The sequence below is a fragment of the Sinohyriopsis cumingii genome, chromosome 1 (assembly GCF_028554795.1).
Source record: "Sinohyriopsis cumingii isolate HCF-2022 chromosome 1, ASM2855479v2, whole genome shotgun sequence".
Lineage (NCBI taxonomy): Eukaryota > Metazoa > Mollusca > Bivalvia > Unionida > Unionidae > Sinohyriopsis > Sinohyriopsis cumingii.
In genome coordinates this window covers 1023556-1049094 of record NC_142961.1, presented here as the reverse complement: position 1 = coordinate 1049094, position 25539 = coordinate 1023556, and the positions used below count along the sequence as shown (strand labels likewise).

Genomic DNA, 25539 nt, shown 5'->3' with positions numbered 1-25539 from the left:
GAAAACACCCTAGCCAAATCTGAAACGACGGATCAGAAAACACCCTAGCCATGTCCATTAAACAAAATATTTCTGTGAGCTCATTGTCCATATTACAAATTTCCTCAGAGAACAAACAATTTTACTTTTGACTAAAATTTAAATTGACCAGACTTTTGTAAAATTATCAGACTTTTACCCTGACTGAAAACTCAACCTAAGGGAACCCTCTAAACAAGTCATGATGTATGTTTGTTGTAAATTCTTAGGTGTCAAAAACAGTACACCAGCCTTACTGATGAAGAATTTCCAGCAAAGAATAAAGTTGCATTTTCCCAGTAGGTCTTGAACTCCAGAACCATGTTGAAAGGGATTTGCCTGGGAATTCGGACTTGAGCTGTCACAGCATATCCAATGCCATTAAACTGGTAAACATTGACACCAGGAGACACTGCAGGACTGAAAAGGAAGGAAAACAAGAGTTCATTGAGAAATATTTTCACTCATTAAACTGGTAAACATTGACACCAGGAGACACTGCAGGACTGAAAAGGAAGGAAAACAAGAGTTCACTGAGGAATATTTTCACTCATTAGACAAGAAGACAAATGAAACTTTCCGTGGGTACAGAAAATATATCCCTTGAAAAAACAATGGCTTTCCCCCCATTTTAATTTGATACTGTAGTAGTTAATGGATTAAAAAAAAGGCTGAAAGTTAATTTAACATTTTGCTGTATTGATCAAGATAGATACGATGACCCTTTCACAAAAGCTACTGGGGTGAGAACATCTACCCATATCAGTGATGTTTTTCAAATTAAATGTGGTATCTCATATCATTACCAGTAAATCTGGATCAGATTCTACAACAGCACCACAAAAACCATACAACAATGAACAAAATCCTGTCACCACAAAAACCATACAAAAATGAACAAAATCCTGTCACCACAAAAACCATACAACAACAAACAAAATCCTGTCACCACAAAAACCATACAACAGTGAACAAAATCCTGTCACCACACACCTAATATAATCTTTATTCACAATTAAATATTCCATCAAAGATGAGTACATTACATGGAACAGAAAGAGGTATTTTTTCAAAAATTTATAAACAATGGTCAACTATTCTCTTAGCAACTTTTTATCAATTTAAAAATCTTTTATATAAATGAACTTAGTTTGCCAAGTCAGACAAAATTAACCTGTGTGCAGATTGGCATAGAGCAAAAGAAATTCAATTTTCTATCTGTAATCACATTCATTCATCTGCTTTCATTATTAATGTATTAAATATTAAGATGTCATCAATGTGAGTTTTACCAAATTACAACTTCATCAAACTGTCACACAACAGTCAGCTGGAGACAATGACCCAGTACAAACTGTCACATGACAGTCAGCTGGAGACAATGACCCAGTACAAACTGTTACATGACAGTCAGCTGGAGACAATGACCCAGTGAAAATGATCAAGGCAAGAAAGTAAGGAGTCAGTGATCTTGTTCACATGAATGAGAAATATCGGTATTGATCTCACTACATCCCAGTGTAGTCTTATTGATCACATGATAAATAATGATCCCACTACAGCCTAGTGTAGTCTTACTGATCACATGATAAATACTAATCTCACCACAGCCTAGTGTAGTCTTACTGATCACATGATAAATACTAATCTCACTACAGCCTAGTGTAGTCTTACTGATCACATGATAAATACTAATCTCACCACAGCCTAGTGTAGTCTTATTGATCACATAATAAATACTAATCTCACTACAGCCTAGTGTAGTCTTACTGATCACATGATAAATACTAATCTCACCACAGCCTAGTGTAGTCTTACTGATCACATGATAAATACTAATCTCACTACAGCCTAGTGTAGTCTTACTGATCACATGATAAATACTAATCTCACTACAGCCTAGTGTAGTCTTATTGATCACATGATAAATACTGATCCCACTACAGCCTAGTGTAGTCTTACTGATCACATGATAAATACTAATCTCACTACAGCCTAGTGTAGTCTTATTGATCACATGATAAATACTGATCCCACTACAGCCTAGTGTAGTCTTATTGATCACATGATAAATACTAATCTCACTACAGCCCAGTGTAGTCTTATTGATCACATGATAAATATTGATCTCACTATAGTCTAGTGTAGTCTTGTTGATCACATGAATGAGAAATATAGATCTCACTAGTTTAGTTGAGTCCTTTTTTCACGATGCAAGTTGTTGCCATAGAAAATGTTTGATAAAATGGGCCAAAGATAAATGGGAATTATTTTCAATAATGTGCAATAAGTTATTCTTCCTCATGATATTCTGTCAAAAGAATTGTATTGACAGTTATTCTTCCTCATGATATTCTGTCAAAAGAATTGTATTGACAGTTATTCTTCCTCATGATATTCTGTCAAAAGAATTGTATTGACAGTTAAGTCAGAGGAACATAATATGACTGCACCTACTTAATGAAGCTTAATGAACCTATTACAAAGCACAATTTGTGAAATGTTTTAGATTAATGCAAGTATTGTCAACATACAGCAAAACAAAAACCCTACAAAGGTACTCACTCTCTCCTGTCTGAAAAGAATTCTTTTTAACTCCTGAGAAACTGAGACCATGAGATATCTTTAAGAACTCCAACATTCAGAATTAGGAATTTGCACAACTGTAATGAGCTATCACCTGACCCAAATTATTCATGTTAATAGATTTTACTATATAAATCTGCATTTTAAATCTGCATTTTACTATATAAATCTGCATTTTACTATATAAATCTGCATTTTACTATATAAATCTGCATATTACTATATAAATCTGCATTTTACTATATAAATCTGCATTTTACTATATAAATCTGCAAGTATGAATGGTCAACTGGTAAACTGAACAACGATGATGATTTCTGTTCAAAATATCTGTTTCAACACTGCTTTTGAACAAGCATGCAATGAAACCAGCTATAAACTCAACAGACCTTTATTTAAGCCTTTGTACCCTGTAACCATGATTGCTGAGTAGCAGATGGAGTACAGATTGTTTTGAACCAAGATTCACACAAAACTGAAAGTTGATTCTGGTCACAAGTATCATTAGAGTTATAAGGTAAAGTTTTAAGCCAAAGACTGTAATTAGGATTTTGTAAAAGTCACAAACTGCCAATATAGTGCTGTAGTTACCAAAATATCCCTATTACAATTACCCATTTAATTTGTAAAGTATTAGTAATCATGGATGTAGATATTTCAAGAGTTTCTTTTGTTGCTACCTGTTGTGAAAACCCATATAACACATATAATGTCAAAATTAGAGTTTTTCTCACACTGCTTTCACTACAGCATGATGGGTAATGCCTGTGCAGCTTATAATGTGATGAATGCTGTGAATGAGGTCTGCATAGGTTATTTGCTTTTGTTGGACCAGTTAATTCTATAATTACTGTAAGGTTTGTATTCATTGCTGTGTTATCAATGTTACAGTTAATTCTATAGTTACTGTAAGGTTTGTATTCATTGCTGTGTTATCAATGCTATAGTTAATTCTATAGTTACTGTAAGGTTTGTATTCACTGCTGTGTTATCAATGTTACAGTTAATTCTATAGTTACTGTAAGGTTTGTATTCATTGCTGTATTATCAATGTTACAGTTAATTCTGTAGTTACTGTAAGGTTTGTATTCATTGCTGTGTTATCAATGTTACAGTTAATTCTGTAGTTACTGTAAGGTTTGTATTCATTGCTGTGTTATCAATGTTACAGTTAATTCTATAGTTACCGTATTTTCCCGCATATATCCCGCAGACGCAGATAATCCGCATCCTCATATAGCCCGCGGGTTTTGGGGTTTTGTGTAAAAAATCGTTGGCATAACCAGCACCTTTGTATAACCCGCAACCATAGATTGATGAACTTTTTTGTGTATGTTCACATTGTCTACCATTACTGTTTTTAGAAGGACTGAATTTGTCAATGCTCACACGTGGATGACGAACGATACTACAACTACTACATTTTCACTCACCCGCCCAACATGCAAATTTGTATTTACGCTATCAAGTCAGTCGGCCTCGGTCCATATTCATCCCTCTGCATCAGTTCAAGTTAGTCACCCTGCCTCCACTATATTCCGGCCAGCAGCCGGCAGATTTGAATTTTGAAGCCAGGTACTTGTGAGCCGGATATGCAATGGTGTGAGGTCCTGAGGCTGAATGCCACAATTGTCAATTTCGAATGTAGCTCGCATGACGTCAATTAACTACCGGTATTCAGGCTCGGTACACAATGCTTGTGCGCGTAGGATGTCTATAGGGGCTGTGCCTCAACTACAGGTTACATAAACGCGGACATTTCTAAATAATCTTGTATTCTTTTTAAATGTAGATTCGAGTTTAAATAATTTCTTTCTGTTTAATTTAAAAAATGCCGAAACAAAAGTCTTACACAGCCGACTTCAAGCTAACTGCCATTGCGTATGCTGAAGTGCATGGCAATAGACCCACAGGCAGAAAATTTGATATTGATGAGATTGTAATCCGAGGTTGGAGAAAAGAAAAAGGAATGTTGAAGAAGATGAATCCACGAAAACATGCTCGTTGCGGACCTAAAGCAAAATGGCCTCACCTTGAAGCTGACCTGAAGCAGTGGATCGTGGCCCAGCGGGAAAACAACCGACCAGTCTCGACAGTTGCCATCAAACTGAAGGCCAAACTCATGGTGGCAGAAAAGCACATTGATGATTTTAAAGGAGGAGTGCATTGGGTATATAAATTTATGAAGAGGAACCAATTGTCAGTCAGAACACGAACGACTGTCGGCCAACATCTACCCGAGAATTGGGAGAAGAAGATGGATGATTTCGTGAATTCATCGCCAGGGAAATTCAGAAGCCTGACCTTCCCCATTCTGCCATTATTAATATGGACGAAGTACGTGTAAAAAATTTGTGATATAGCCCGCATCCTTATATAACCCGCACCCCCCCGCGGGGTTTGTAAAATCTGGTATAACCCGTGGGATATATGCGGGAAAATACGGTACTGTAAGGTTGTATTCATTGCTGTGTTATCAATGTTACAGTTAATTCTATAGTTACTGTAAGATTTGTATTCATTGCTGTGTTATCAATGTTACAGTTAATTCTATAGTTATTGTAAGGTTTGTATTCATTGCTGTGTTATCAATGCTACAGTTATGATAAAAACCACACATAAGGCCAAATGTACCAAGGTCATTTGTTTGCCTATGCACATACGTTACGCCATTTTATTTTTTTAGAGTTGATCCATTTATTCTTTATGTCCTGAGTGACCTGGGGTTTAGATTTTGGTTGAAAGTAAATTTACTGAGTAAGCATTATGGTAGATATAATTTATGGACAGAAAAAGACAAGCTTCTGGTTCATTTGCAATTCATATGCCATAACGACAGCAATTCATATGCCATAATGACAACAGATGAAATGTGTCCTTCAAATAAACAATGACGGTGTTTATGATGAAAGCATTTTTAGTGCTGAATAATTTTTTAAATATGAATGCATGTTATATTTTCACAAGAACTATGAATAAAGAACAAATATACGCACTGCAAAAAAGGGATTTTTTCCTTTTTAAATTTAGCTAAATTTTGACCTTGAAAATTGGATCTCCTGCACAGACCTATAAGAGACCACCTATCTCAAGTGACAACTTTTATTGGCAGAATGGATGGTCTCTCAAAACACGTTTTATCTATCTATTACAAGAATTCAAAAGTACAAGTTATGACCACTTAATTAGCCCTAATTTAATATAGATCTCGGGTAAATTCACAAACCAGGTTTGATAAAAGTCTGCAATTGCTTCATGGCATAAGCCAGTATACATAGAAACCTAAATCATGACCTTCAACCTTGAAATTAATACCAGAGGGCATTAGCAACAAAATATACAATCTGTGTAAAATCCATCAGCATATATATTGGAGGCAAAATCCATCAGCATATATAATGGAGGCAAATTTTGTCAGCATATATAATGGAGGCAAAATCCACCAGCATATATATTGGAGGCAAAATCCATCAGAATATATAACGGAGGCAAAATCCATCAGCATATATAATGGAGGCAAATTCCATCAGCATGTATAATGGAGGCAAAATCCACCAGCATATATATTGGAGGCAAAATACATCAGCATATATAACGGAGGCAAAATCCATCAGCATATATAATGGAGGCAAATTCCATCAGCATATATAATGGAGGCAAAATCCATCAGCATCCATCAGCATATATAATGGAGGCAAATTCCATCAGCATATATAATGGAGGCAAATTCCATCAGCATCCATCTGCATATATAATGGAGGCAAAATCCATCAGCATATATAATGGAGGCAAATTCCATCAGCATATATAATGGAGGCAAATTCCATCAGTATCCATCAGCATATATAATGGAGGCAAAATCCATCAGCATATATACTGGAGGCAAATTCCATCAGCATATATAATGGAGGCAAATTCCATCAGCATCCATCAGCACATATAATGGAGGCAAAATCCATCAGCATCCATCAGCATATATAATGGAGGCAAAATCCACCAGCACATATAATGGAGGCAAAATCCATCAGCATCCATCAGCATATATAATGGAGGCAAAATCCACCAGCATATATAATGGAGGCAAATTCCATCAGCATCCATCAGCATATATAATGGAGGCAAAATCCATCAGCATCCATCGGCATATATAATGGAGGCAAAATCCACCAGCATATATAATGGAGGCAAAATCCATCAGCATCCATCAGCATATATAATGGAGGCAAAATCCACCAGCATATATAATGGAGGCAAAATCCATCAACATCCATCAGCATATATAATGGAGGCAAAATCCATCAGCATATATAATGGAGGCAAAATCCATCAGCATATATAATGGAGGCAAAATCCACCAGCATATATAATGGAGGCAAAATCCACCAGCATATATAATGGAGGCAAAATCCACCAGCATATATAATGGAGGCAAAATCCATCAGCATATATAATGGAGGCAAAATCCACCAGCATATATAATGGAGGCAAAATCCACCAGCATATATAATGGAGGCAAAATCCACCAGCATATATAATGGAGGCAAAATCCACCAGCAGATATAATAGAGGCAAAATCCATCAGCATATATATTGGAGGTGAAATCTTGATCATTTTCATTGATCAATTTTATATTTTCAAAACTCCTTCAGTGAAAAATCTATGATAATATTACAAGCTCCTCAGGATCAATACCAACATTATCAAGATGGCCAACATAGCAGCCATCTTAGTGGTCAGATCTGACCACTTTCATCTGATACCAACTACATATTGCAATAAATGTTTTAATAAAATCCAGAAGTCAAGATGGACATGTTTAATAATACAAATATATTTATGGTTTTCCCCTGCTGAAGGTCATATATATGAAGGTCATATATGAGCTGCTTTTTATCATGACTCTTCTACACATTACAACCAGTGAAAAACCAGGTCAACTGATTATCCATTCAGGAGGTTTACTACTATGACTACAATGACAGTTATTTGGGCAGTTAGACATTCAACTTTTTCATAGAACCAACAATATGGAGTATTTTTTAAAAAAACTCCATTTCAGTAAGGTCATCCATTCAGGGGGAATAACAATAACATGATTTTCAAGATGGCAGCTATGGTAGAGGTCATGTTAGAGATCGAATCAGCGTCATTTATATTTATGACCAACTATATACTGCAAAATGTGTTTTAGTGAAATCCCAAAATCAATGTAACCATTTCTCAGGAGGATTAGTGATGATAAGATCTTTGAAATGGCCACTGTTGTGACCAAGATGGAGGTCAGATCAATATCATTTTCATTAGGTACAACTATATATCATACAAAATATTTTAATTAAAGCATTTCATTCAAAAGTTGCAATAGCAAGAATTTCAAGATTGGCAACAACCTGGTGGCTATATTGGTGATCAGATTGGCAACAACCTGGTGGCTATATTGGTGATTAGACTGGCAACAACCTGGTGGCTATATTGGTGATCAGATTGGCAACAAGCTAGTGGCTATATTGGTGATCAGATTGGCAACAACCTGGTGGCTATATTGGTGATCAGATTGGCAACAACCTAGTGGCTATATTGATGATCAGACTGGCAACAACCTGGTGGCTATATAGGTGATCAGATTGGCAACAACCTGGTGGCTATATTGGTGACCAGATTGGCAACAACCTGGTGGTTATACTGGTGATCAGATTGGCAACAACCTGGTAGCTATATTGGTGATTAGATTGGCAACATCCTGGTGGCTATATTGGTGATCAGATTGGCAACAACCTGGTGGCTATATTGGTGATTAGAGTGGCACCATTTAAGATGAACTACAAGTACATGTTTTACTAAAAAGCCCAAGATGATCTGATTCTTTGTTCAGTGGAAGTAACTGCAAGATTTCCAAGTTGGCTGTCATGATAGACATACTGGATGTTCAAGGGCGTCATTTTCATTTTTTGGACCAAGTCAACCTCAGGTTTAGGAAAAAACCAATGATAATGAACAATAGCAGACAGATGCTGTACAATAGATGATGGATGAGAAATGATAGATGATGGACAATGGAACATCACACAAGCTCTTCTATTAGAGCTAACATTAACAACAACAAAAATAACAACAACATAATTGGTCCACTGATCTCAGTGTCACTTGCATGCACTGATATAAGATCATCCGACTGACAAAATCTTTAAAGCTGATGCTGCACTGTTGTCATTGCAACCAACGCAAGAACTCAAAAAGTGATGCTAGTAAATGACCATGCTTATGCAATTAAGACAAAAATGTTGACATGTGGTAGACATGATTCTTCAGCAGAATTCTTTTTCAGATTGGAAAGAAATGGAAAAAAACAAAAGTCACTCGATGGCATTCATACTCTACCAGCTGAAAATAATTTCCTGGAATTCAACATAAGACCATTCCTTCCTTTATAACTACTGAGAGTTTAAACCATTGTTGTTAATGATATACTGAGCAATGCATTGGTGGCCTATTAGATATCAGACAGGCTTTGGTGGCCTATTAGATATCAGACTGACACAATTGGTGGCTCTACTAGATATCAGACAGGCACAATTTCCATTTAGGAACAAACATCATAAGAAGCCTTTTGGTGAAAACACAATATTCATATGACCCACTATCTAATAACAAGATTTTCAAGACAGGGATTGTTGGGAGTCAGATTGGCACCATTAATGACAATCTAGATATTATAAGAAGTCAGAGTGGCACCATTAATGACAATGTAGATATTATAAGAAGTCAGATTGGCACCATTAATGACAATCTAGATATTATAAGAAGTCAGACTGGCACCATTAATGACAATCTAGATATTATAAGAAGTCAGAGTGGCACCATTAATGACAATCTAGATATTATAAGAAGTCAGATTGGCACCATTAATGACAATCTAGATATTATAAGAAGTCAGACTGGCACCATTAATGACAATCTAGATATTATAAGAAGTCAGACTGGCACCATTAATGACAATCTAGATATTATAAGAAGTCTTTCAGTTAAATGCTGATATAACCATTCATTCATGAGTAGTAATAACAAGATCTCCAAGATGGCCACTGTGGTGGCCATATTAGATGTGAAAGCAGTACCATTTTCATTTAGAACCATTTTCATTTAGAACCAACTTGACATCATATGAACTCATTTAGTAAAAATTCCATTTTGCTATAACCATTTATTCAGAAGGAGTAGTAATAATAAAATTTTCAAGATGGCTACTCTGGTGGCCATAATGAACATTAGGTCAGCACCCTTTCCATATAGGAACAACATCATAAAAAGTCTTTTAGTGAAAAACCCATGGTAATGTGAACATCAGAATCTGCAGAAATAGCAATAACAACATTTTAAAGATGGCTGCTGTGTTGGCCATGCTGGACATGAGATCAGCACCCTTTATTTAGGACTTTATGACCAGTACAGCTAAAAATGGGTTCTAGCATAATTTCAATTTGACTACTTACACTTCCTCACATCCTGAACATCCATTCTGTACTGTAGTATTAAAGTTGTGGAGTCCGATAGGCTGGCCATCCACAGTCAGGCTTCCAATGCAGCCCGTGAAGTTAGTTTTGGTCTGAGACTGGTGGATCTTGGATAGAAGTCAAAATTAAGCTGGTCAAATTAAATCTGGCCCAACAGTCATGAAATTTTCTGGTAGTGAAAAGTTCTACACATGCTCAAGTCTTACAGTTTAAAAAAGTATTTTTAGGTCTCTTAATATAGTCAGTATTATTAATCAGGTGCAAATTTTGTGACTGCTGCAAATAAACCAAAGATTGAGGTCCCAACTTGTTTATCTGTGACAAAAAGTGACAAAAAATTATTTTTTCTCCAATCTGCAAATTTAAGTCACAACAAAAATGTAATGTATTGCAAAACATTGGGAAAATCATGAAAAAAAGTTTTTATTTTACTGTAACATGTTCATCCAGCATTAACTGACTTTAAGCTTTTATCTTTTCTTAAAGAATGAAATGTGTATGGCAAGTCAGATATAATTTATATGTTTAACGTGTTTCATCGATCTCCAATATGATGACCGGTATCACATGACAATATACTTATCTAAGATGTTTAAAAGATGCTTTGTTTTATTCCAAAATTAAACATATGGTTTACCATATATACTCACCTTTAAGATGAGTCCAACTGCAAACTGCACAGACCCAGATCTGCTGGCGCATAATGCACTGGCAGATCTGGTTCTGTGTAGTTTGTTAGGAGCAATCAGTAGAACAAACAACATACACCCTGATCTGCAGGTGTATGGTGCTATGGCAGATCAGTACCTTTATTGTTTGCAGTTTGACTTGACTTATAAGTGAGAATAAATGGTATATTAATGACAAAAATAACATAAATACAATTTAGTTTATGTAGTAAAATCTTTTAATTCTGTAAAGACGCCTAAATGCAGGTAAGACTGTAAATCAATAATTGCAACTGACCTCGAAGTTTGCTGGAACACCTGCAACATACAACTCTGTCTTCTCATTAAACTTCAACAGGGTGAAACCAATAGGTGAGGTACCAATTTGGACTGGTGTTTCCGGTTCGGCTAGACTGTGTACATTCAGCTGCCCTATTCGTCCAGTCCTGATTTCATAGCATACAAAAAAAAAATATTTTAAATAGATTTTTCTTTATTTCACATTGTGATTTGTGCATAGATTTAATAATTTTGACCTTTGCTGTTAACTTCAATACCAAGAGTCCCTTGAGGGACTGACACTCTACTGGCCAAAAAGAATATCCAGGAATTCAAGATGACTATCTCATATTCTTCAACAAATTAGCTGCAGTGGTGGATATAATGGATGTCAGATTATCATCATTCCCATTTAGGAACAATATAAGTCTTCTGGTGGAAACCCAATGTTGATCTTTTTGTAAGTAACAATGACAGGATTTTCAAGATGGACACCATATACTGGATATCAGATTGGCACCATTTCCTTTAGGACCAACTGGACATTGTAAGAAGTCTTAGGGTTAAAGTCATATTGATATGATAAGCCATGTTGGGGAAGCAGCCAAAACAACAATTTCAAAATGCCACTGTGGTGGTCATATTGCAAGTCAGCTCAGCATAATTTTCATTCATGACCAACTAGACACTCCAATGAAAACTCCATGTTATTATGGCTGTTCATTCAGAAGCATTGTTAAGATTTTCAAGATGTCCTCAGTTGTGGTCATACTGGATGTCCGCAGAACAACATTTTCATTTAGGAAACCTATGTTGCTATGGCTTTCTGTTTTGGAGAAGTAACAATAAGTACATTTTCAAGATGGCTGCCAATTTGGGGCCATAATGGATATCAGATGTGTACCATTTCCATTTAGGACCAACTAGACATTATAAGAAGTCTTTTTGTGAAACCACAATACTGATATGACCAGCCGTATATGAGAAGTAGCCACAACTAGATTTTCAAGATAGCCAACTATCAGAAGTCAGATCACCTCCCATTTCATTTATGACCAACTAGACACCAAAAGTCTTTTGGTGAAAATGCCATATTGATATGACATACCTTTCAGGAGAAGTACCAATAACAGAATTTAAAAGATGGCTGCTGTGACAGACATACTGGACATCCGACAGCACTAATTTCAGCCTTTAATTCAGTGCAACAATACAAAACATACTTCCATAAGTCCGATATCAAAGCATTAGAGGCACTTAATTAAGTTCTCAGAGAAATGCTTGCGGACATTGCTGTTATGATAGACTGACACATTTTATGTTTAAATTCATATTGCATTTATGATGATTACACTCAAAAGGAACTAAAATAAAGAACTGAAACACAAATTTCACTTAATAAAAAAAATTAATTGATATTTATTTATTAAAGTACTGTCTACACTAGGCATACGTGCCATTTGCACTGATAAAAAAATTTCCTTGAACATCATTAATTAGTGTACTAAGAATGTCATTTGAATGTCACTAAGAATGCCATCTGGAAAGAAAATGTAACTAAAAATGTAACAAATTATACGACTTTGTATTAAAAGCTGAGAATTTCATAATGTTGATTAAAACTTGAAGGACCTATCTACCGTTTTCAACCATAAAATGAGGGATATATCAAAGTTTCAGTTACCAATTTTGACTGATTTCTTCAAGTTCAAAAAGTAGGAATACATTTTGGGGTATTTTCTGGTTTAAAAGAATGGGATCACACCTGAACTCCCATTATAAGCTGGTTCCTGAGTTATCAGGGAGTGAGTTATTAAGGGAGTGAGTTATCAGGGAGTGAGTTATTAAGGGAGCGAGTTATCAGGGAGTGAGTTATCAAGGGAGTGAGTTATTAAGGGAGTGAGTTATTAAGGGAGTGAGTTATCAGGGAGTGAGTTATTAAGGGAGCGAGTTATCAAGGGAGTGAGTTATCAGGGAGTGAGTTATTAAGGGAGCAACTTATCAAGGAGTGAGTTTTTAAGGGAGTGAGTTATCAGCAAGTGAGTTATTAAGTGAATAGTGTACCTTGTTTAGTATTCTATTTCACTGACATTTAAGGTCAATTTGCAACAGTAAAACAGCCATTAACATATCGATTATCATCAAATCCATGAATGCAATATAAAGTTTAAACTTTCATGAAGTTATAAATATAATAATCCATCAGATGCAAACTTTCCTGAAAATTTTACATCTGTTTTTGCATATATTGTGCCATTTTTATTTTTGGATATTTTCATTTTTAAATTCTATAAACACTTTTTAACTGCAATGATGGGTTCACTGAAGTGCATCTTGGTGAAAAAGTATTGAAATACTATGTCAGAAAAAAGTAGGGGAAAAGTAGTGTAGAATAGAGATATTTTCTAAATAAAAATATAATTACATGCAGGTAAATTACAGAAACATTATATCCTTTCATGACTTACCTGCATACTGTAACCTCTGTTTAGTTCAGGTTATCTCTATCTTCATGAACACCCAGGTCCACATCAAAGATCAAAGAGGCTGAACTTGAGTCACTATCATCTATTTAATTAGTGTTTAATCAAATTTCAACGCAAAATTTAAATAAGTATGGATAATAGGACTGTTTTAGTAAATGCAGGGGAAAATAGGGCATCGTTAAAAAAGTAGGAAAAGTAAGAAAATGGGGAAAAAAGGTCACTAGAAAGATTGTGATTAAAAAAGCCAGAATATCTGTTTGACGTACAGCTTGTTCTTAAGTTTCAGAGAAATTAGAGTTTATACCTTTGAGCATTCACTCTGTACCATTTTGCTGCTTCTTTGAAAACTGATCCCTCATCAACAATCGTACTGTCATGTGTCACACTGCCAACTCCACCACCAATGTTCCAGTTAAATCTCACCTTTCTGTTAACAAGCTCAACTGACAGGAATTCCTGAAAGAAAACAAACATCTGATAAGATCATTGTCTAACTGGAAATCAACAAATAAAACAATGTAGACGAAAAAATTCAAAGACAGGTTACGATGAAAATACCCAAAACATAGCAAGCATATTCATCATGAGGATGATAAAGGATCATTACAATTTTAATGTGGGATTAACACTTTTATGTGTTAAATATTTCAAGAACATTTTTAGCAACAGCACAGCAACCTGCTTTGGAGAATAGTCAAAGTAAATGAAATCCTCAGAGTTCATTCCAGTATTTCCACATATAAAAGACTTCTCCTGTTCACCATTTACCAAAGTTCTCCTGTTTCCACAAAAGGACTTCCCAGCCTCGCTGTTCATTTTTTCCAGAGTAGTCCCTATGAGCTGTTGAAACCTGTCATACAATTAACATGAAAATAATATGTACAAAAACTAGAAACTTGTCATGCAAAATGGATTTCTCTGCTAATATGAAACATTTTAAGAGCATAAATCCAAGTGACAAATTGGCAGACCTGCTAACCCTGATGAGTTTGTCTCAGTAAGGCAGTTGAATTTTTTTGTAAGTTTGACCAGTTTTCAGTAAGGTGTAACAAAATTTCATAAACTGCCATTGTAACAGTGGAAAACATAATTAAAGGTTCAGTATTCGAAACATGCAGCAATGATAAATACCAAGTTCAACTGAAAAGTTTGTAAAGTACATGTAGACTTTATTTACCACTGGTACAGTTGTACAAACTTTAGTTCCCAACACTATGCAGCTTAACGGCTTGTTGCTATATCTAAGCTTGACGTAATTCTTGGAACTTTTTTCTATTTCACACGTAGATGGCAATTATATCTCCGGCCACGAGACATACTCAAATTGGCACGTGATGTCCAATAAATGTAATTGTGTCCCTTCCAGCTTTTATTCACAAGAATCTGAATATTCCTTTTTATCATTCTGTGTTGATTATTAACACTTTTCAAGAGACTTTTCCCTTTCGTCTTAAACATGCATCGCTTGGTGGATGCCATTTTAAAAAAAATTATATAATCAACGGTTTCATCATGCAGGTGCTTTGCATGAACAAAAAGATGCAGCTTAAAGCGCCTGAGGTGCTGTTGTAAAGTTAGTCTGGTTCCCTGACTAATTTCACTAATCCTATTAAGAAACCCTAATCCAAATCAATACGGATCAACCAATTATCCAGATTTTCTGCAACAATCATTATTTCCGTAGTATTTGCTTTTATGCTGCAAGTTCGTTTTTTAAGGGTAATTTTTGTAAGACTTATGGCAAAATTGTAAGTGTTGGCCGGTCTGCAGTGGATATAACTTTATTAAAAATGTTTTTAGAAATGTAGAAATGGGTGAAAACTGAACTTGAGCAAGGTGTACATAATATAATGTCCGTTACCAAATTTACTTACAAACCATCAAGATCTTCAACTGTTATTAAGCAGAAACAAAATTTGCAATCTAATCAGATGGATGTGATGGGACAGGATAATACAAACAGACATGGGTAACACGGGAAGGGTAATAAAAATAACGGATAAAATGGTTTGCTAAAAGCAACACACCTGTTTGGACTTCTGAATGAGAATAATCATCATGGTATCGGCAGGTCTGGTAGTTTTGAATGCAAAAGAAATGCTGTTAACTGTGCCAGGCATGGCTGTTGGTCGGAACTTCTTCACACACTTGCCCTCAGCACTCAGAGAGACTTTAATCTGGAAAATGCAGGAAATTACAAAAGATGCAGTTTGTCTCGTCCAACAGATATAATTATCTAACAAAAAGCTTTGCAATATGTGGAGAATCAGTGATACAAAAAAAACTGATCATAGAATGCACTAAGTCAAGCTGAATGTAAATGGTAAAGTTTTTATCAGTTACAATATTCTATTATTCAGTTAACATTTTAAGATCTTCAGCCTGAAATACCTTTAAAGCTTTTATCAGTTACAATATTCTATTATTCAGTTAACATTTTAAGATCTTCAGCCTGAAATACCTTTAAAGCTTTTATCAGTTACAATATTCTATTATTCAGTTAACATTTTAAGATCTTCAGCCTGAAATACCTTTAAAGCTTTTATCAGTTACAATATTCTATTATTCAGTTAACATTTTAAGATCTTCAGCCTGAAATACCTTTAAAGCTTTTATCAATTACAATATTCTATTATTCAGTTAACATTTTAAGATCTTCAGCCTGAAATACCTTTAAAGCTTTTTTCAGTTACAATATTCTGCTATTCAGTTAACATTTTAAGATCTTCAGCCTGAAATACCTTTAAAGCTTTTATCAGTTACAATATTCTGCTATTCAGTTAACATTTTAAGATCTTCAGCCGGAGATACCTTTAAAGCTTTTATCAGTTACAATATTCTGCTATTCAGTTAACATTTTAAGATCTTCAGCCTGAAATACCTTTAAAGCTTTTATCAGTTACAATATTCTGCTATTCAGTTAACATTTTAAGATCTTCAGCCGGAGATACCTTTAAAGCTTTTATCAGTTACAATATTCTGCTATTCAGTTAACATTTTAAGATCTTCAGCCTAAAATACCTTTAAAGCTTTTATCAGTTACAATATTCTGCTATTCAGTTAACATTTTAAGATCTTCAGCCGGAGATACCTTTAAAGCTTTTATCAGTTACAATATTCTGCTATTCAGTTAACATTTTAAGATCTTCAGCCTGAAATACCTTTAAAGCTTTTATCAGTTACAATATTCTGCTATTCAGTTAACATTTTAAGATCTTCAGCCGGAGATACCTTTAAAGCTTTTATCAGTTACAATATTCTGCTATTCAGTTAACATTTTAAGATCTTCAGCCTGAAATACCTTTAAAGCTTTTATCAGTTACAATATTCTGCTATTCAGTTAACATTTTAAGATCTTCAGCCGGAGATACCTTTAAAGCTTTTATCAGTTACAATATTCTGCTATTCAGTTAACATTTTAAGATCTTCAGCCTGAAATACCTTTAAAGCTTTTATCAGTTACAATATTCTGCTATTCAGTTAACATTTTAAGATCTTCAGCCTGAAATACCTTTAAAGCTTTTATCAGTTACAATATTCTGCTATTCAGTTAACATTTTAAGATCTTCAGCCTAAAATACCTTTAAAGCTTTTATCAGTTACAATATTCTGCTATTCAGTTAACATTTTAAGATCTTCAGCCTGAAATACCTTTAAAGCTTTTATCAGTTACAATATTCTGCTATTCAGTTAACATTTTAAGATCTTCAGCCTGAAATACCTTTAAAGCTTTTATCAGTTACAATATTCTGCTATTCAGTTAACATTTTAAGATCTTCAGCCGGAGATACCTTTAAAGCTTTTATCAGTTACAATATTCTGCTATTCAGTTAACATTTTAAGATCTTCAGCCTGAAATACCTTTAAAGCTTTTATCAGTTACAATATTCTGCTATTCAGTTAACATTTTAAGATCTTCAGCCGGAGATACCTTTAAAGCTTTTATCAGTTACAATATTCTGCTATTCAGTTAACATTTTAAGATCTTCAGCCTAAAATACCTTTAAAGCTTTTATCAGTTACAATATTCTGCTATTCAGTTAACATTTTAAGATCTTCAGCCTGAAATACCTTTAAAGCTTTTATCAGTTACAATATTCTGCTATTCAGTTAACATTTTAAGATCTTCAGCCTGAAATACCTTTAAAGCTTTTATCAGTTACAATATTCTGCTATTCAGTTAACATTTTAAGATCTTCAGCCGGAGATACCTTTAAAGCTTTTATCAGTTACAATATTCTGCTATTCAGTTAACATTTTAAGATCTTCAGCCTGAAATACCTTTAAAGCTTTTATCAGTTACAATATTCTGCTATTCAGTTAACATTTTAAGATCTTCAGCCGGAGATACCTTTAAAGCTTTTATCAGTTACAATATTCTGCTATTCAGTTAACATTTTAAGATCTTCAGCCTGAAATACCTTTAAAGCTTTTATCAGTTACAATATTCTGCTATTCAGTTAACATTTTAAGATCTTCAGCCTGAAATACCTTTAAAGCTTTTATCAGTTACAATATTCTGCTATTCAGTTAACATTTTAAGATCTTCAGCCAGAGATACCTTTAAAGCTTTTATCAGTTACAATATTCTGCTATTCAGTTAACATTTTAAGATCTTCAGCCTGAAATACCTTTAAAGCTTTTATCAGTTACAATATTCTGCTATTCAGTTAACATTTTAAGATCTTCAGCCGGAGATACCTTTAAAGCTTTTATCAGTTACAATATTCTGCTATTCAGTTAACATTTTAAGATCTTCAGCCTGAAATACCTTTAAAGCTTTTATCAGTTACAATATTCTGCTATTCAGTTAACATTTTAAGATCTTCAGCCTGAAATACCTTTAAAGCTTTTATCAGTTACAATATTCTGCTATTCAGTTAACATTTTAAGATCTTCAGCCTGAAATACCTTTAAAGCTTTTATCAGTTACAATATTCTGCTATTCAGTTAACATTTTAAGATCTTCAGCCGGAGATACCTTAATATTGTCAGTGCCTTAGTGCATGCCAAGGTTGCATAATAATACTGAAATTTGTGTCAAACGAATTGCTGCCAGGAATAATACCTGTCACGGATTTGTTCATTTTCCTGCAAATTAATTTGTTGTTGTTGGCAAATAATGAAAACCTTCTGGGATCCAAATGCAAACTGCATAGACCCTGATCTGCCATTCATTAATGAGTCTGCTGGTCAAGAATTTATAAGTTTGTTAGGAGTGAACAGTAGAACAAACAATATAGATTCCAAACTACCAGCACAAAGCCATTCAAGATGCATGTTATTTTGGCTGTTGCAACTGACTTAGAAGTGAATATCCAGCATATCAAAATTTGTTGCATCTATAATAAAAAATCATGAATTTCAGCAAAAACCAAACCAATCAACAATGGAATCCAATGAATTCAAGAGGACTTACATATACATTATAAACATATAGAAAGGTAATAACTTTACATATATATTATATACATATAGAAAGGTAATAACTTTACATTTATATCATATACATATAGAAAGGTAATAACTTTCCATATGTATTATATACATATAGAAAGGTAAAAACTCTACATATATATTATATACATATAGAAAGGTAATAACTACATATATATTATATACATACAGAAAGGTAAAAACTCTACATATATAGTATATACATATAGAAAGGTAAAATCTTTACATGTATATCATATACCTATAGAAAGGTAATAACTTTACATGTATATCATATACCTATAGAAAGTTAATAACTTTACATGTATATCATATAACTATAGAAAGGTAATAACTTTACATATATATCATATACCTATAGAAAGGTAATAACTTTACATGTATATCATATACCTATAGAAAGGTAATAACTTTACATATATATCATATACATATAGAAGGTAGTAACTTTACATATAAAAAGGTAAAGAACCTTCAACTTCATTAAACTGTTGTACTGATATCATTCATTTTGGAAAAGGTCCATCAACATGGAGAGATAATGCTGACAAACTGAATGAGGAAAACGGCATTATGTAGTGCAAGAATTATTAGGAAAACACATACAAGAGAACAAAATACGATGTGTCATTGATTTCTTTTCCTAGGTCTTTGCACCATCAGTTTTACTGTAGATTCTTTCTGTTGCTTTTTATATTGTCTTTATGGATTTAATATAAACCTTTTGAGAAGTTTTAAATCCTATGAATATAAAAGGAAAGCCCATTTGTGGGTTTCAGTGAATTTTCTGTGTCTGTATGGAACCTCTAATATTTAAATATTTTAATAGTGTAATTAATTAGGTTTATTGTATGACTGATGGGTACAATCATGACATAACACTAGAAGCTTTTACTTTATTGGCTTCTTCCCGGGCTTCCTGGATTTTCTGCTTCAATGTTTTGAGTCGACTTCTCAGATCCTCGCTGGATACTCTATAGTTCAGTGACATTTGGTCCATTACAACTGTTAGATTGTCCACTGTGTTCATGTTTTTCCAAGCATCTGCAACTATGAATGTTGGAAACAGATTGGTAAATGAGTGATGGCACTATATGTGATATCAGGAATAATGTTTAGATTGGACACTTTTTAGGCCTTTACCGGTAATTTAACATTATCAATTTGAAATAAAAAAATGAAGACTCCAAATGCTTTGTCATATACAACTGTACAGCTTAAATAAACATTAGAAAATATTCAGAGGTGTTAAGGTAATTGTCCTTAGAAAGGATCAAGCTTGCTTTCCCCTCTCAATGACCCTAAAATATGATAAAAAAAATACATTTTCAAACATAGACTTATCTCTATCATAAAAAATTAAAATACCAATAAATGTTCAAATTAGTACCCCTATAACATCACAGGCATGTTCCAACAACATGATGCCACATGACAAAATAGTAAAATGTTCAAATTAGTACCCTGATAACATCACAGGCATGTTCCAACGACATGATGCCACATGATGAAATAGTAAAATGTTCAAATTAGTACCCCTATAACATCACAGACATGTTCCAACGATATGATGCCACATGATGAAATAGTAAAATGTTAAAATTAGTACCCCTATAACATCACAGGCATGTTCCAACAACATGATGCCACATGACGAAATAGTAAAAGAATGTATTTTTAGCCAAAAAAAAAAATATCCTTTTTGACAATATTTAATATAAAAGGCATATACAAAATTGCTCACTGTGGTACTGTGCTAAAAGTTTCTCTCCATTATAACATAAATATTGAATTAACCAGCATGTAGGCAAAAGTTGTGACATAGTTAAGACATGGTTGTGACATAGTTAAGACATGGTTGTGACATAGTTAAGACATAGTTGTAACATAGTTACATATTCATAATGATGTACAAACATAAAATAAAATGAAAGGGATGAAAGAAGGATAACAGTGGATGAACAGTGTTTGGCGGGTCTGGTGCATACAATTTATACTGTGGTCATAAAAAAATCAGAACATAAGCATGTATTTCTGAATCTGTTTCTGATAATGCATTTTCTTTGGTAGCAAAATGATTATTTCTGCTGTATAAAGTTCACTGCCAAATAAAAGTGTATCTGAATTGATATCAATATTCATCATTGATATCAATATTCATTATTGATATCAATATTCATTATTGACCATCATCTTCTTTTTGAATTCAGACTGTTTAATGACAGGAAAAATTGAATGAAATGAACTTTATGAAGTACTATCAAAGGATTATCATGACATAATGTCAAAGAAAAAAGTTGACCTGTAAATGCACTCTATATAAAAAAATAAAGATATTATACTTCATAGCTCTTCAAAAGCTAATGCTAGGACACAAAAAAACAACAGAAATTACTCACTTTTTAAAACAGAATTGTGAGCAGAAAGAGTATTTAATTATAATTAGGCTAAAAAAATATTCTTAAATTGGGTTTTATGCTATTTTCATTCATATACAACATCTACTGAAAAAAGATGACTGTTATATATTGTATGAAGTGTAAGAATAATCTACTGAAAAAAGATGACTGATATATATTGTATGAAGCGTAAGAATAATCTACTGAAAAAAGATGACTGATATATATTGTATGAAGCGTAAGAATAATCTACTGAAAAAGATGACTGTTATATATTGTATGAAGTGTAAGAATAATCTATTAAGAAAGATGACTGTTATCTATTGTATGAAGCATAAGAATAATCTCCTGAAAAAGATGACTGTTATATATTGTATGAAGTGTAAGAATAATCTACTGAAAAAAGATGACTGTTATATATTGTATGAAGTGTAAGAATAATCTACTGAAAAAGATGACTGTTATATATTGTATGAAGTGTAAGAATAATCTACTGAAAAAAGATGACTGATATATATTGTATGAAGCGTAAGAATAATCTACTGAAAAAGATGACTGTTATATATTGTATGAAGTGTAAGAATAATCTACTGAAAAAAGATGACTGTTATATATTGTATGAAGTGTAAGAATAATCTACTGAAAAAAGATGATTGTTATATATTGTATGAAGTGTAAGAATAATCTACTGAAAAAAGATGACTGTTATATATTGTATTTAGTGCAAGAATAATCTATTAAGAAAGATGACTGTTATCTATTGTATGAAGCATAAGAATAATCTACTGAAAAAGATGACTGTTATATATTGTATGAAGTGTAAGAATAATCTATTAAGAAAGATGACTGTTATCTATTGTATGAAGCATAAGAATAATCTCCTGAAAAAGATGACTGTTATATATTGTATGAAGTGTAAGAATAATCTACTGAAAAAAGATGACTGATATATATTGTATGAAGTGTAAGAATAATCTACTGAAAAAAGATGATTGTTATATATTGTATGAAGTGTAAGAATAATCTACTGAAAAAAGATGACTGTTATATATTGTATTTAGTGCAAGAATAATCTATTAAGAAAGATGACTGTTATCTATTGTATGAAGCATAAGAATAATCTACTGAAAAAAGATGACTGATATATATTGTATGAAGTGTAAGAATAATCAATTGAGAAAGATGACTTATCTATTGTATGAAGTGTAAGAAGATACTATTGAGAAAGATGACTTATATATTGTATGAAGTGTAAGAAGAATCTATTGAGAATGATGACTTATCTATTTAAGAATAATCTATTGAGAGAGATGACTTATCTATTGCTTGCATGAAGCGTAGGAATAATCTATTGAGAGAGTTATGAATAATATATACTTGTATGAAGCATAGTGAAAGCAATGACTGTTAGCTACAATGGAGTACAAACTCAGACTGAGAATAAACTGAGATGGACTCATTATTCTTCAACACTTGACATTGAAACAAAAAATGAGACACTTGTTTTTAAGCATTAGCTCAGCAAATATGTTTATGTATAACATAAATGGTCTGTGATTGTGCTGGCAGTGTGACGCTAATGATTAGTGCGATAATGTATAATCAGTCTCTCAGTTGTTTGAACAAATACTATGGACTTATTGGAAAGTCCACCAGACCTACAGTGCAGTTATTCATCCAACTTTTTTTCATTTGTCCAAAACTCCTATCACTCATCTGTGGGTTTATCTCTCAATGTACCCTCTCAATCCAAGCATCTTTCCATGTATGGGTTCATCCATTTATCTGTTTATGCATTTGTCTGCTCATTCAATCCCTTCAATCATCTATAAGTTTGTAATGTCTGTCAGTTCCTTTGTCCCTATGTCCACCAGTTGCCCATTGGCCTGCTCACTCTTTCATAATCTATCTGATTGTCAGTTCATATCTTTGTCTATCCATTTCTTTGTCAATCCATATCTTTGTCTATCCATTTCTTTGTCAATCCATATCTTTGTCTATCCATTTCTTTGTCAATCCATATCTTTGTCTATCCATTTCTTTGTCTATCCATCTCTTTGTCTATCCATCTCTTTGTCTATCCATTTATTTGTCTATCCATCTCTTTGTCTATCCATTTCTTTGTCTATCCATTTCTTTTCAGATCAACTGATCCATATCCAAACTATGTTCCCTGTCAATCCAGTGTCCTGCCAATCTACCCATTTGACTGACATTTATGTTCCTTGTCAATCCAGTGTCCTGCCAATCTACCCATTTGACTGACATTTATGTTCCCTGTCAATCCAGTGTCCTGCCAATCTACCCACTTGACCTACGTTTATCCATCCATTATCATTTTTGTGTTCCTAAGCAACCTTTCTGTCTCATCAAAATGCTGAATGTTTATGTCTTCAGATATTTGGTTCAAGCACCATGAAAGGTTTTTTTCTTCATATTGGTATCTTCCCATCTGCACTTCAATAGAGCAGTTCAAACACCATGAAAGGTTTTTTTCTTCATATTGGTATCTCCCCATTTGCACTTCAATGGAGCATTGTTAAAGTTTAATTCAGATGAAGGAAGCATCAGATTTGAAATTTATTTGTTATTCCTCATAATGTGAATGCTTGCTTACATATATAGCTACCTACATATACACTGTGAATTTATTAAACAATTGCACATTTTGTAAATAATTGTGAATGCTTCTTGAATGCATTCATTTGAAAAAATATAAGCTTCGAACAGAATTGCATGATGCAATATTGCTTCTTGTCCATCCAAGCTTGGCACAAATAGGATATAGCTGCCAGCTATGTACATGAAGAAAGAAATGCAGACATGTGAGAAGCATGATTGCTTTGGTGCATATATATTATCTTCAAGAGAAAGCAAATGCGTGTGTGTTTGTTTGGGTGTTCCACAGAAAGCAAGAGTATATGTATATATGTGTGTTTGAGTGTTCCACAGAAAGCAAGAGTATATGTATATATGTGTGTTTGTTTGAGTGTTCCACAGAAAGCAAGAGTGTATGTATATATGTGTGTTTGTTTGAGTGTTCCACAGAAAGCAAAAGCATGTATGTATATATGTGTGTTTGCTTGGGTGTTCCACAGAAAGAAAGTGAGTTTGTATGTATATATGAGTGTCTGTTTGAGTGCACAGAGAACAAGAGTGTATGTATATATGTGTTTGTTTAGGTGTTCCATAGAGAGCAAGTGAGTGTGTATGTATATATGTATGTTTTATTGTTCCACAGACAACAAGAGAGTGTGTATCTATATGTGTGTATTCGTTTGAGTGTTCCACAGACAGCAAGAGAGCGTGTATGTATATATGTTTGCTTGAGTGCACAGACAGCAAGAGAGTGTGTATGTATATATGTGTGTTTGTTTGAGTGTTCCACAGACAGCAAGAGAGTGTGTATGTATATGTGTGTGTTTGTATGAGTGTTCCACAGACAGCAGGAAAGTGTGTATGTATATATGTGTGTTTGTTTGGGTGTTCCACAGACAGCAAGAGAGTGTGTATGTATATATCTGTGTTTGTTTGAGTGTTCCACAGACAGCAGGAAAGTGTGTATGTATATATGTGTGTTTGTTTGGGTGTTCCACAGACAGCAAGAGAGTGTTTATGTATATGTGTGTGTTTGTTTGAGTGTTCCACAGACAGCAAGAGAGTGTTTATGTACATGTGTGTGTTTGTTTGGGTGTTCCACAGACAGCAAGAGAGTGTATACTTTTATGTTTCTAGATCTTAAAATATTTAACAGAAAGAAGGTGAAGACAACAATTTAAGTAAAATCAACAAACAATTTATTTCCCTACAGCACAAAAAGAATATTCAAAAGACAGTTATTGTGAATCAAATCCCAAATAATCCTAAATGTCTTATCACATGTCCAAAAATAAAGAACGTTCCAAATGAGAATAAAAGATTACAGAGATCTCTCAAAATTAATACAGCAGGGAACTTGGCTAGCTCAAAAATCCTCCTGAATTTATTACATATTGCTGTAAACATGGTCAATGATGCTAACATGATGTCTCTTACACATGCAATATGTCTACTGGCTTTCACTTTGGTATAGCTAATACTGAAAATGTTTTGGAAAATGAAATGTTGGTACATCTGTCCTTTAATTCCATCCCA

The 25539-nt window shown here is 33.6% G+C and overlaps 1 protein-coding gene across 1 annotated transcript in view; it reads right to left on the bottom strand.

Annotated features, from left to right (window-relative positions):
* The window catches only part of LOC149806308 (laminin subunit alpha-2-like), a 339640-nt gene that overhangs the window by 87302 nt on the left and 226799 nt on the right, over window positions 1–25539 (bottom strand). The window contains exons 45-50 of the mRNA XM_089951256.1: window positions 19902–20056; window positions 15577–15726; window positions 13854–14005; window positions 11083–11230; window positions 10096–10223; window positions 276–438 (exon numbers count right to left, since the gene is read on the bottom strand). Coding sequence (XP_089807382.1) covers window positions 276–438; window positions 10096–10223; window positions 11083–11230; window positions 13854–14005; window positions 15577–15726; window positions 19902–20056 — 896 coding nt within the window. The remainder of the gene's footprint in view (window positions 1–275; window positions 439–10095; window positions 10224–11082; window positions 11231–13853; window positions 14006–15576; window positions 15727–19901; window positions 20057–25539) is intronic.